Raw genomic sequence first — 12,443 nt, forward strand, 5'->3', positions numbered from 1 at the left:
ATTCAGGCATTAGAAATTAGAGTAGCTAACTGTCTGTGTCCACTCTGATTACCTTGATTGTCCCTTAGAGTAAAGTTGGGGTTGTTGGCTGCCTCTGGAGCCAGGCTGTAGTAGAAGTGCTGACCCTCCTGTGGGTCATCCTTGTCGATGGCACTCACTGTCTGGATCAGCTACAAAACACAAGAGAAAAGTAGAAATGGGTGAGAAGCAAAATATTTATAATATAAATAACAATCAAACTGATAACAGGTATTTTATATCTATAAATATAGGCAACTGGAGCGTTTCCATAAAATTGCTTTCCAGAGGTACAATCTTCTGTCAAGAAGAGACTCAAAAGTTTGCAGGGGTCATCTGTTTTTCTGTGGTCATGCACATCACTTTTAAACAATGGAAGAGCTATTTGGTTTACCTTAAATAACACATGCTTTCCTGTCATGCATCTCTATCTTCTGTTGCACATTTCTTTTTGTCTTTTGGAGGCCCAGGTTTTTCAGAAGATTTATTGTGCATTAGAGAGCTTGTAAGAAAGCTCATACTTACTTTCAGCTTCATTATGCAGGTAGAAAAGGACTTCAGGTTGATTATTTTGCCAGTCTTTTAGTTTTAAATCAATAAAATTCTTCCCAAGATGTCAGTGGAAATGAGAGAAAAGCCAACCATGCAGAATGCATATGTAATAAATAACACCAAACTAAAGAAACGAAGACAATGCTAAATCCAGAAAGAGATTTGTTACTTCACTTATAGAGGCTTTGTAAAGTAGGTCTAACAGCTTGAAGCACAATGAGCACTGTCTGAATAAACGTTCTGGCATCTTTTTGGACAAGGAATAAATCTTCACCTGGATTTTTTAACTTGAAAGTTATTTTGGGATTCAAAGGCAAATGTCAGACCCATAAAGGCTCTTTCACCACGTTAAAACTGATTTCAGAACTTTTTAAAATGTGGTAATAGAATTTAGTGTTCCCTGTTGAAGGAAGTAGTCCAGGTTAGCATTCATAATAATATTGAACTTAAACAGCTTATTACCTAGGACACTCACCCTTCAAAACCAGGAAAAACGGTCTAGGCAGTGACTTCTATTGCCTATATTACTAAAAAACTCTGTAAACTGGTGAGATGAAAATTTCCTATACATGATAGTTGTAAGAACAGTTACCCCAGCAGTGAGCAGCTATTTCATTCTGTTTCACACAGCTGGGAGAAGCTTCTGCAAACACACAGTGATACTACTTGTACAATTTTTCCTTCCCAGATCACGAGAGGTGTGTCTGTGTGTTTAAGTGCTATTTAAGCTAGTCAGCTGTGCATGAGGAGGCACCAGTCCCCACCGTGGACGCTGGTGGTGGAGCAAGAAGAGGCTCCCCACAAACAATCAGCAGCAGAGCTTGCAGCAGGTCCAGCCAGGGAGAGCTCACATCTGTCTCTGGCACTGGTGACCTTGTTCAAAGGCTTTGATGGGGTTTTGGAAGGGAGAGGAGAAGAATCTTCACCGCTTGCTTGAAGCTGATCCTTTAGAGTGCGTGCAACGGGAAGTTTGTGTTGCTTTTGACTGTCTGTGGTCTCCCGTTTACAGCAGAACATATTCTGCTTGGCACCCCTTTGAACCTGATGTAGTGAGTTATGTCCAGCTCCCATAAGTCCAGGTGTGCTTAAGGCTCTTTAAACATTTAGTAGTAAGACTTGTCTGTCACACGTGGCCTGAGCTGGTTCTGTGGCACTTCTCATAACACTTCTCCTCTCTTTGATGCTGCTACAGGACACACTGGCTGTTTGCCTGCTGGCACATGCCTAAGGGAAGGCTTTATTTCAGCTATGAAATGTATTGTGCAGTGAGCCTAGAATCTACTTTGGGAGAATAAAAGAAATGTGGGAGAAACAGAAGAGATACTCTATGTGATGCTCCTTCCAGTGGGATATGCTTGCCTTTGGAATGAAGCACAGACAGCTGCTGATAAGAGTTCAGATGAAATGTGTGAGTAGCTGAGCCCTCTTCCCAACACTCACCCTTCCTGGCATGCTGCCTCCATGTAGGACAGCATACCCTTCCCAACCCCTGGGGGTACAAGCATTTCTCACCTGGCCTGCTTTGGCATTTTCACAAACAAAAGCTTCATAAAATCTCGCAAACTCTGGCGCGTTATCGTTCACATCCAGGACTTTCACTGTCACAGAGACGCTGCCCACCTGTGAGGGGTTATCTGGAACAAGAAGGTTTGATGTAAGGAAAGGCAGAATGTGGGAAGGGGAAGAGGCTGCTCCTCACTTGGCTCAAGAGGTAAATCAGGTTTTCCACTACTAGCTTGTGTTAAGCACATTTTCCCATTGGGAACTGTGGTGACTTGGGTATTGTGTGACTCAGAGTGAAGCTGCAAACTTCACTTCGCTGCTCTCTGTCTAGCCTGACTTCCCATTTAATCACATATTTTACAAACAAAGCAATTCTGTAAAAGACTTCAACCTGGTTCAGTCCAATGAATTATTTCTACAGCAAATGTTTTAGACAATGCCCCATTTTTTTTTTATTGTCCTTCAACCGGGCAATACTCTTTGTTGAGCCTCCCTACTGATAGCATGAATTTGGAAGGTACTTTTTTAAGGACAGACTTGTTATTTAGAACTTGTTAAAAATGGCAGTTTCTATCTCCAGTTCAGAGATGGTTTTGCTCAAAATTTATGTTCCTTGAACTCAAAAATAGTGTCAAGTCTTTGATACTTTGTACAGAGAGGTTTAAAATGTAATAACACATGAAATTGAACAGAAAAGCTTTCAGTGAAGCTTAAAATTGCAATGAAAATTTTACATTCTGCATGACATCATTTGTGATGTTTCTGTCCCACTGGTGCATTAACTTTCTTTGTCAGTAAATCTGTACATCTTTTCGCATATCTTCACAAATTCCAAACTAAGTGGCTACAGAATAATTTGTTTTTCTTACTGTTCTTGTCTGCCTCAAATCGTCTTTCCCCCCCTCATTTAATGATAAAACAAAACTGTAATCAGAAAGAAAAAAATGTTAAGGGATCAGAAGAAGTGCAAAAATCAAGAAAAATTTTTAATATTAGTATTTCATCTTCTTTTCAGCTGTAGCATTTTGTATTTTACCTCCTAATATATCTCCCTTTATAGCAAGAAATGATATATTCATATAAACAATAGAGAGTTTGCATAAACTCTGGAATTTTTATTAAATGTTCAGTGTACTGCAGTTCACAACATGTGTTGCATTGTGTCATTCAGATAATCCTCAAACTATGTTGTTTCTCCCTAATTTGTAATGTAATCCTTCAGCTTCCCACATATGCATACATACATCTTGCTAACACACCTGTTGTTGTGGCAGGTGAGTTCACACTCTTAGAAATAATTGATCTAACCTTTAGGGCTATTCAGGAGTGCAGAGCTATGAAATTTTTGAAACTATTCACTAAATTAAAATGCACATGTACAGAGCAAAACTGACAGAGGATTAATGGAAAGGGAACAAAGGAAGACGTGCCTTCCTATTGCTCTCACCCTCAATGCTGCTACAGGGGCAGCTTTTACAGACTCATGGTATTGCAATGGCCATTGGTGGCTGAAAATAAAAGTAGTGTCAAAACAGATGGGGGTGAAATCCCATTGTCTCAACCACTTTCACTACTTAAAAGGGCACAGAAAGGCATCATGAGCTGGAACAGCCTGCAAATATGTGGCAGAGTAACTCCAACTCTTGTGAAATATTTCCCCTGCTTTCAAGCTAGCTGGCTGATTGCAATTTGGGCAAACTTGTTGAAACTTTGTTCCTCTCAAAGTGCTCCATATCTCTGGCACAGGCTAGATGTGCAGGAAGCTTTCTGAGACACAAGGAATGACTCAGCTATTGGCACCAAGCTGCAGAAAAGCTGCTGCCCCTTACAGATGAACTGAGATCTTGAGCAAAAGCTATGTGAACTGAAGGAATTTCCGGTGAAGACTAGGTGAACCTTTTCTTTGCTTATATGTCTGAAGCTCCTTTATGAAGCTCACATCTGTGAGCATTTCAAACTCAGCTAAATTTTTTATACTGACACAATGAAATGAGCATCTCCTTCTTCTCAAAGCCTTGAAAAATACCCGGCACAGATGAATCCTGATCTGAGTTTTAGCTCATTGTAAAACCCAAAAGCATAATGAGTTCAGCATACTCAAAGATACCAAAGCACTCTGGCCCAAATTATTTATGTAGCAAGCAGATGGCGATGTCATTTACTTGCTGCTGAACCAGAGCAGATTTCAACTAGTGACCTAGCAGTGTAGGATCACTGCTGCCTACCCATCCCTGCACCACTCAGTCCTCCCAGGCAGGACTGGGAGCTCTAGCAGCTGTGCAGCCTTTGCAGTATTTTCTTTAGCCTGGCTTTCTGAAGTGAGAGAGCTATGCCAGAAACACATCAGGAGGAGTTTTAAATAAATCCCTGGAATGCTAATGAATTGAAAAAGAAGGACTCTGCATTTAATTGCCATCCTCTATGCCTCCCACCACCCTGTGAAAATGAGCATAAAAAAAATAAATAAAATGCAGTATTTGCTGGTTGATGTCAGAGGAGCAATTCACTTAATGCGCCTTCCCACTCGGTGCATAACAATATGTGAACTTTGAATTCAGGCCCCTCAGCCTGCTTTGTCTGCTGTATCTCTTTAGTCTGTGTCCAGTCTGCATTCTCCTTACTCAGCTCCATGGCCAGCACAGTGATGTTGTGCCAAGAAATGTCCTCCCGGTCAAGAGGTCTTGCGGTCATCAGTGCTCCCGATGTTATGTCGACATAAAAGAACCGTCCCGGATCACTGCTCCTGTCAATCGAGTATCTGCAAGAACACATACGAAAAATATTATGCAACCCTTGTGAAAACTGTGTGTTACAGCCACCAAAGTATCCCAGCAATGGGGACAGTGTCGTACAAAGCAGATCCACATTCTTCCACAACCTAGTTATGTGCTCCTTTGACTTGCATAGGTCCAGAGTGAGATGCTGGAAAAAGTTCATGTGGCTAATGCCATTTAACAGTTGGTACTTGAATGAAGCTGGAAGACAGGAAGATTTAGAGGAAGAAGCCTCAAAGTAAGGCACAGAACAGTGCAGGAACATCTGCTTTACAGAGAAAATCTGCCAGTGAGGAGTATAATTTTTTTTCTGAGAGAACTAATTATGCCCTGTCTCTAGGCAAATTCAGACAGGATGAAAATGGCTTCAGATCAGCTCATTCTCTGAGCCCCTAGGTTGATGAGGAGGAACCATTCCCTTCCTTTTCTTCTGTATTCTCTCCTTCTTGAGGGGAATAAACTCCACCTGCATCCTGAAGCATGTCACTGATGGAGCTGTGTCAGCACAAGGGGGATGTGCGCCTTTCTCACAGCATCCAGTCAGAGAAAACAGCTCCTTCTGTGAGGCTGATTCATTGTAGTTACTGAACCTTCCTGACCAATGTTGTGTCAGTTCAGGGCTGGGAACCAGCTTCCTGCCCCTGTGAGTGGGGGAATGTGGTGATGCCTGCAGGCCAGAAAACCTGGGCAGGGAGGCAGCTGATGGACAGAGGTCACTGCAGTACTCGATCAGAGGGACGATTTCTCAGGGTGGGTAAAATACTCAGTATCCTTCACAGGCATTGCCTTGCTCTTACAGGCACTTTGTGCAAGCTGCCTTCCCAGCTGACTGCTAGCATGGCAAGGGATACTTTGGCCAAAGCCACACACAGGCCTAGGTAAATGTCACAGCCTAGAACAGAGACCAGACTTTCTGTCCTTTTTGTTGGTACTTTCATCAGAGTGGATGGGAATTGAAAGCATTAGTCACAACAGAAACTGAACAGGGCTTATTCTTCTGAATTTTCTCCTTTCAGCATGAATGCATTCACTGGAACAAGCATGTCAGCCTTTTCTTTACATAGGGACTTATTAAACCAGGATACAAAACACTATTGAGATATGTTGTTGGGAAATTCCTTTACACTCTTTTTCAGAACAATCAAAGAGGAAGGGATGGCAGGTTTGTATCCCTTTCCTTCCCAGTCCTTCCTAACTCTTCATCAATAAAAAGATTCCTCAGGCATTTGATTTATTTAGACAATGCGTGTTCCTATATTTTGATATTATAATTATTCTTGTATGAGTGCTATAAAAATAATTTCTCTGACATTTTAAGGCCAATGAGTATCTGAAATTGACTATAGCCTTGTGATTAGTGGTTCAAAAATAAGCACTGGTGTCAAGAGGCACAGGTGGATTTTTTCTAGATTCTCCAGCTAAGTTCTCTTGTTAAGTGTACCTGCTCCTGCACACTTGTTTCCACTGTACTATTTAGATAATCTTCCTGAATCATTTAACAACAATCATGGCATATTTCCAGCCATCGGAATTTCACAGTGTGGGAGCCAGGTACTGGATGCATGGAAAGTGAGGATTTTAGCCAGGTCACAGTGTAAATTTCAGATGGATTTCAGCTTGTGCAACATAGTAAATCTTTGGGATTATTGTCTTTTTTAGCTTGCCTTGCCCTGTGCAAAGTGAATTCAGCTTAAAACGTTGCCAGGCTGATACTGCACGGAGTTGGAATGAATGGAGGAGACCACAAAAAAGGCAAGAACTAATTCTGACTATCTGCATTTTAGACAGCACTACAAATGGTATTTATTATTACTTTTTTAAATCTGTTCCTTTACCTCAACATGGGGGAAAAGGAGGGAAGGAATGAGGGAAGAAAGGGCAGTGGAAAAGGAGGAAGGGGGGGAGAAAAGAGGAAGGAAGTTGTCAAAGAACTGAGTTACAAAAGAGTCTGTGCATATTTACAACTTTTTTTTTTTTTTTAAATGTATCTTTGTTGATGGATTCTGTGGTTTATAGAGTGTTGTTCATCAAGGGCAGAGCTTCAGTCACTGCAAAGCTCTGAAACAACTAAGAAAAAACTCATTAAAAATAACAATGATCAATTCTACCCTCTGATAGTCTTCAGAATTATTCTTATACTATTTTAAGCAGATTAGCAGAGAGCTGTTTGCATTGCAGGGTTTAGATGATGCTAGACAGTATTCAATCAGCAAAATAGGATGCAAATGGAAAAAAGTTTAGAGTAATGAAATTGTGATGCAGACAGTATAATAGTTTTACTGAGGAATTTGAGGCAATGTCATGAGAAGTATGATAACCTTATAATGTAGACAGAAAAGATAGGTATATTAAAGTAGCAGAGATGAAAAAAAATAATTAGACCAGCAACACAGAGTGCTATACCATTAAGAAGAACAGGCTTTGTGTCTGCTCAGATCTTCTAGCTGAAGCCCACAGGATTGCTCATTTAGATTTTACTTTTTTTCAAAAAATCCTAGTACTCAATGTTTCAACTCCCTCCTGTATTTCCCAGGACTGTTCCTGAACACAGGCATGTCAGAAGCTGGGCCAATGCATGGGTAGTCAAACAGCAGCTCAACACCTGAAACTCTCAGATGAGAGGAGCAGCCAACCTCCTGGGATAATCAAAGTGCCTGCACTAGTAGGTAGTGAAAATTTCTGTGTGGGCTGGCCGTGGACAAGAACACTCTCCTCTGATAAATGGAGCTGGCAGTGGCCGGCAGCCACTGTGGAAGAGAGTGCTGTGATCACACAAATCTGCTCCTTTGGCTCCTTGCTGAGTTGCACCTATGAAGCTCCCATGGTGGTAAATGCACCTTTATCTTTCTTATTGCCTTATGGGAATATCTAACTCTGCATCTTTGACCAGACACTAGATAATTTAACAGTTCTTGTATATTTATTAGCATGCATTTACTCTACTCCGAAAGTAGTTGTGTGTTTTAGCTTATTGACAAGTGCAAACTTTGAAAGAGAAGGGGGAAAAAAGAGAAGCAAGTTGATCCCCTTGCCATCAGGATGGCAGTGGGTTTTCAGCAACGCTGTCAGGTTTTGTGCCAGCACAGGGAAGATTCTGAGGTTTGTTTTTAATGTCAGGACATGCCTGACCAGCTCATTGCAAGGCTTGATGCTGATGTCTTCCATACCACAGAACAGGGAGAGCTCCTGCATCGCTTTGACAGAGTCCTCAGTGTGTGAGGTCGGGTTTGTCAAACCCACTGATGACCACTACTGGCTGGAAAGAGAGAATCCCTCTTACTCACCACTGCCCCACCAACCAGATGTGTTAAGGACTGCTCGTGGGGCAGCACACAAAGAGAGGACAGACCTGATGGAGTTGTTGGTCACGTCTGGGTCCTTGGCAGAAATGATCTGTATGGTGGTCCCAATCTCCACATCCTCGGGCACTTCCACAAAGTAGATGCTGGGCTCGAACACAGGAGGCTCATCCACGTCCTCCACACTGATGTGGACAGTGGTGGTGTCACGGAATGGACCCAGGTTCAGGAACCGCATTTCCAGGTGAGGGTTGGCACCCTCTACCTTCAAGGTGTAGCTTTTCTTGCTCTCAAAACTTAAAGGCTGAGGAGAAAAAATTAAATCTACCATCAGGCACACCGAGCCATATCATTATATCATATCAAGCCATATCATCATATCATATCAAGGGCAACAAAGATAAATATTTGCAGATGCAGAAAAAGCTTTGAAAGACAGTAGTATTAGAAATGGCACTGTATGCATTTTCTGTCCTTAATTTGATAGTTGAGCTGAAAAGGCCAGGAGAAATACTTGCAGATCACTTCAAAAGACATACTCTTTCATTCTTCTTGCTAAAATGAAAATATAAACAGCCACCCTGCCGCTGCATCATGATTCACACAACCTGTTTCATGCCACTCTGAGGGAAATACATGAAGAAACAGACAGTAATAGGAGTACCTGAAAATAAGGTAAGGCCGTTGGTTCCTCAAAAATGTGCCCAGTGGCAGGAACAAGGATGCTCACACAGGAGGTAGAGGTCCCAGTTAGCATCCTCTCTTTTCTCCTGAGGACACCAGAGTCTTGTCTCCAAGATCCCTGGTTGCCAAGCTGGTAAGGGGCTCCAGTGGGAGCAGGGAACATGATCAGCCTCTCTTTCAAGTTCTTGTTCCAGTTTTTATCCATAATCCATCCTTCCTAGAAGTGAGGTTTTTTCACCTCCTCCTTTCAGTAAGTATCCTAAACATGGGTTCACCATCCAGGTGTAATGAGTGCTAGGATTTGAATCTGCTCCCTGACTAGAGAATAGATTAATTTCAAAGTGGTTTAATTATAAAATATCCCTGATATCTTCCTCTGGGGACTTTTGCACTTCATATGAAATGTGAAATATTAAAAACTCAAGTATTATTTGAGGCAGGGAGTGAGAATGGTCTCTTTTTCCCTTTTCCCTCTTCCCTTTTCTTTCTGAGACAATGGATAAAGGGGGCCAGCTTACTCTGTTAGTAGTTACCTGAATTTGATTTCCTATCTAGATAAAACTACTTATTTGGTATACATGTATATAGAAGTAACTAATGCTGACACTGAACCTCTCAATAAATAACATTTTCATCTCCCTTCCATCTTCTTTTCACAGATCCCTGAAGAAAATAAGGTATCTCCAAAACCTTAGATCTGAATGAAAATTTCCATATTTAATGTGCTACTTACCAGTCTCGGTAAGAGATACAGTAAGGATTTAACAAACCAGAATAACAGTATGGAAGGGTCAGTCCAAAATATAAAAAAATGCCACCAGATGAAATACAGCTCACAGAGGATACAGTCAGGCTTCTCAAATTGCATTCAGAAGTTGCAAGCAATTGCAGTGTGGTTAAATGGTCACAACCCTTTTTTTGGATAATCTGAGCAGGTCTGATGCTGAAAACCAGCACAGTGAATTCCCTTAGCTTGCACAGATTCTGAGCAAGACAAATCTTGTACCAGGAAAGAAATGGCTAATCTCAGGGTCACCCAGTGGGGCATACCCCTCTTTGCTATATGAGTAGTTTTCAAAAAGAGCAGCTTTATATGGACATAAGGATTTGAGCCTCATGTGTGGAATTGCCACACACAGCAGCAGTTCATTTCGACTGCAGTAAGATATCTGCTGTTCCCATCCAATCCCTTTGCTTCTTCTTTTCAGCTCTTTCTATTTGAAGACCAATCACCAGACTGACACATGGAGATGGGAAGCAAAATAAAAGAGAAGGAGGATGCCAACGCCATTGGAAGTCAGAGGTACAAAGATCATGACTGTGGCAGTAAATTTATCCTTTGCCAGTCATAACCCATTCCTTTTCTGCTCCGCTCAATGGAGCAGCTGGCCCTGTTCTGCGGCCATGAGGTGTGTATTAGTTTAAGCAGCATCAGCAGAAGATTTCCATGCTCAGGCATGGGCCTCAAAACACCTCCTGGATCCAACCAAGCCTTCAGTACTTGTCTGCTGCCCCAACAGCTTCCTCCTTCAGAAGTGGACATGTTACAGTGACATATGAAAGCTCATGCTTTCACTGTAAATTACCAGTACTGATGTCCTGCATAGGAATGCCTGACTAAAGACTGGCATTCTTGAAATTATAAAACTGAAGATCACTCAGCATTTAGTACATGAGAGTGAGGAATGAAGACTGGAATGGGAACAGGTTTCTGTGCTGGGGACGTGATGGTCCAGTATTGCTGGAGATGCTGCTCAGTGAGTGAGGCAGTACAAACTGTGCAGTCTGTGGCAGCAGCTACAAGCAGGTGATCTGAAACCTGCTCTAGCTGCCTTTAGCTCCACCTGGTACATCAGCAACTACTGCAGGCATAGCACTTGTCAGCTAGGGTTTGGTGAGGTCTACAAATGCAATATCCCTGGCTGCAGAGTCATTATTGTCTACCAGTTGCATATTTATGAGCTGTAAAAATAGCAGTAAAGTATTCACAGGACCAAGCTACACTTATTGTCCATCTGGCTGGGAATGTGCAATGCAAAGGTGCCTAAACATATACTAAGAAAGAATTGAATTGTTTCCCATGTGAAGAAAACTGCATGAGAAACACTGCGTGTACACTAAACAGCTAAGATATAAAAAAGCAGTTAAATCACAGACTTAACAGCTGTAAAACCCAATTACATTATTAAAACACATAATCACCTAGATCAAGTTAGAAAAATGAGAAAAATCAGACGAGTGTGCTAGACCACTGCATTTTTGATGTTCCTGTTCGCCTTCATTGTCAAAGATGACTTTACCTCCCATTTCTCTCCTGTGCTAATGCCTCAGCACACTGTCCCTCTCATCAGACTTCTCTCCCATGGGTGCATTCAAACTTCTTCCCAATGCTGGTCCCATGGAGAGGGCAGGCAAGCTACCTTCTCCTGTGAACTTAGCATGCTGCAAAACACAGTCAAGAGGAGAGGCAGCCCATGGAAAGCTCTCCTTGTCCTTGTCCTTGTCCTTCTGGCACTGCTGACACAGGCACTGAGAGGGGGCACCATGCAGGGGGGAATTTGGCAAGACCCACTGTGAGAAAGTGTTGATCAGGCAATGTCAGGGAAGGAAGGCAGGACAGGACAGGGCTCTCCTGTGTGCTGTGCTGGCTGGGTTACCCAGCACCCTGCCTTCCATGGGCAGTGCAGAAGGGAAGGCAGGGAGAAGAGGAAAGTAGAGTGAGCATCAGTATCCCAGGCAGGCAGCCTGGAAGGTACTGTAAATCTTCAGGAGGTGCTCAACATTTTGTGGGATTAGTAGGCTGTGATAAGTAGCCACAACACCACAAGCAGCAGTCTTGCCAGTAACTGTAAGTTCTGGCTTTCTGATGCCTGTGTTAGAAGTGCTAATTATTTTGCTTGGGAAATCTGTCAAGAAAAATTAAAGGGGAAGTTTCGCTTACTTTTAAAAAAGATTTCATTCTTGGTTTAGAAATTCTCTCTTCCCTCTCCTCCCATTTGGATATCTTTTTATATCGACACCAGCTGAATTTTTTTTGGAAGGGATTCAAAGGACAACAATCCCAGTATTGATAATCACAGCATTACATAAAGCTAGAGACATACATAAAATATTACGAATGTTTATGTACCGTAGGTGGATTGAGCAATATGCACCTGATGCCAGTATATATCTGGTATGATTGATACCATATATTTTATAACTCCTCTGGACATACAAGAAAATGTAGCAAAACTGTATTCATAATAATGAAGGTCAAGCTTATTGGCACATTTGCTCAAAAGAAACTATTTTCTTTCATTGATAAATGAGTGGAAAATTACATTGGAGTTTGCATTCAGCATCTATTTCATTCCAGAAGATATGCTTAACTTTAGGGACTAATATGCACAAAAAAAAGCTGGGGAAAGGTGACCATAAATACATGCTTAAATGCTTTGCTGTAGGGCATAGAGGCTTGCAAGGTCAAAGCTCTCCCCTGTATTGTTCCATTTTAGTGCACAATTTAATCCCAGGCCATTTAAATGGAAACTATACTTCCTTATTAGTACACTAGAGATGCTTAGGCAGAAATATGGTTACAATTTCATAACCTAGAAACAGAGTTGAACTT

The 12,443-nt window shown here is 41.8% G+C and overlaps 1 protein-coding gene across 1 annotated transcript in view; it reads right to left on the bottom strand.

Moving 5' to 3' along the window:
- CDH20 (cadherin 20) overlaps positions 1-12,443 on the bottom strand; it is a 118,655-nt gene that overhangs the window by 10,378 nt on the left and 95,834 nt on the right. Inside the window, exons 7-10 of the mRNA XM_063162268.1 lie at positions 8,197-8,450; positions 4,695-4,831; positions 2,083-2,204; positions 53-170 (exon numbers count right to left, since the gene is read on the bottom strand). Of these exons, the coding sequence (XP_063018338.1) occupies positions 53-170; positions 2,083-2,204; positions 4,695-4,831; positions 8,197-8,450 (631 nt within the window). The remainder of the gene's footprint in view (positions 1-52; positions 171-2,082; positions 2,205-4,694; positions 4,832-8,196; positions 8,451-12,443) is intronic.

Source organism: Melospiza melodia, chromosome 1 (genome assembly GCF_035770615.1).
Source record: "Melospiza melodia melodia isolate bMelMel2 chromosome 1, bMelMel2.pri, whole genome shotgun sequence".
Classification (NCBI taxonomy): Eukaryota; Metazoa; Chordata; class Aves; order Passeriformes; family Passerellidae; genus Melospiza; species Melospiza melodia.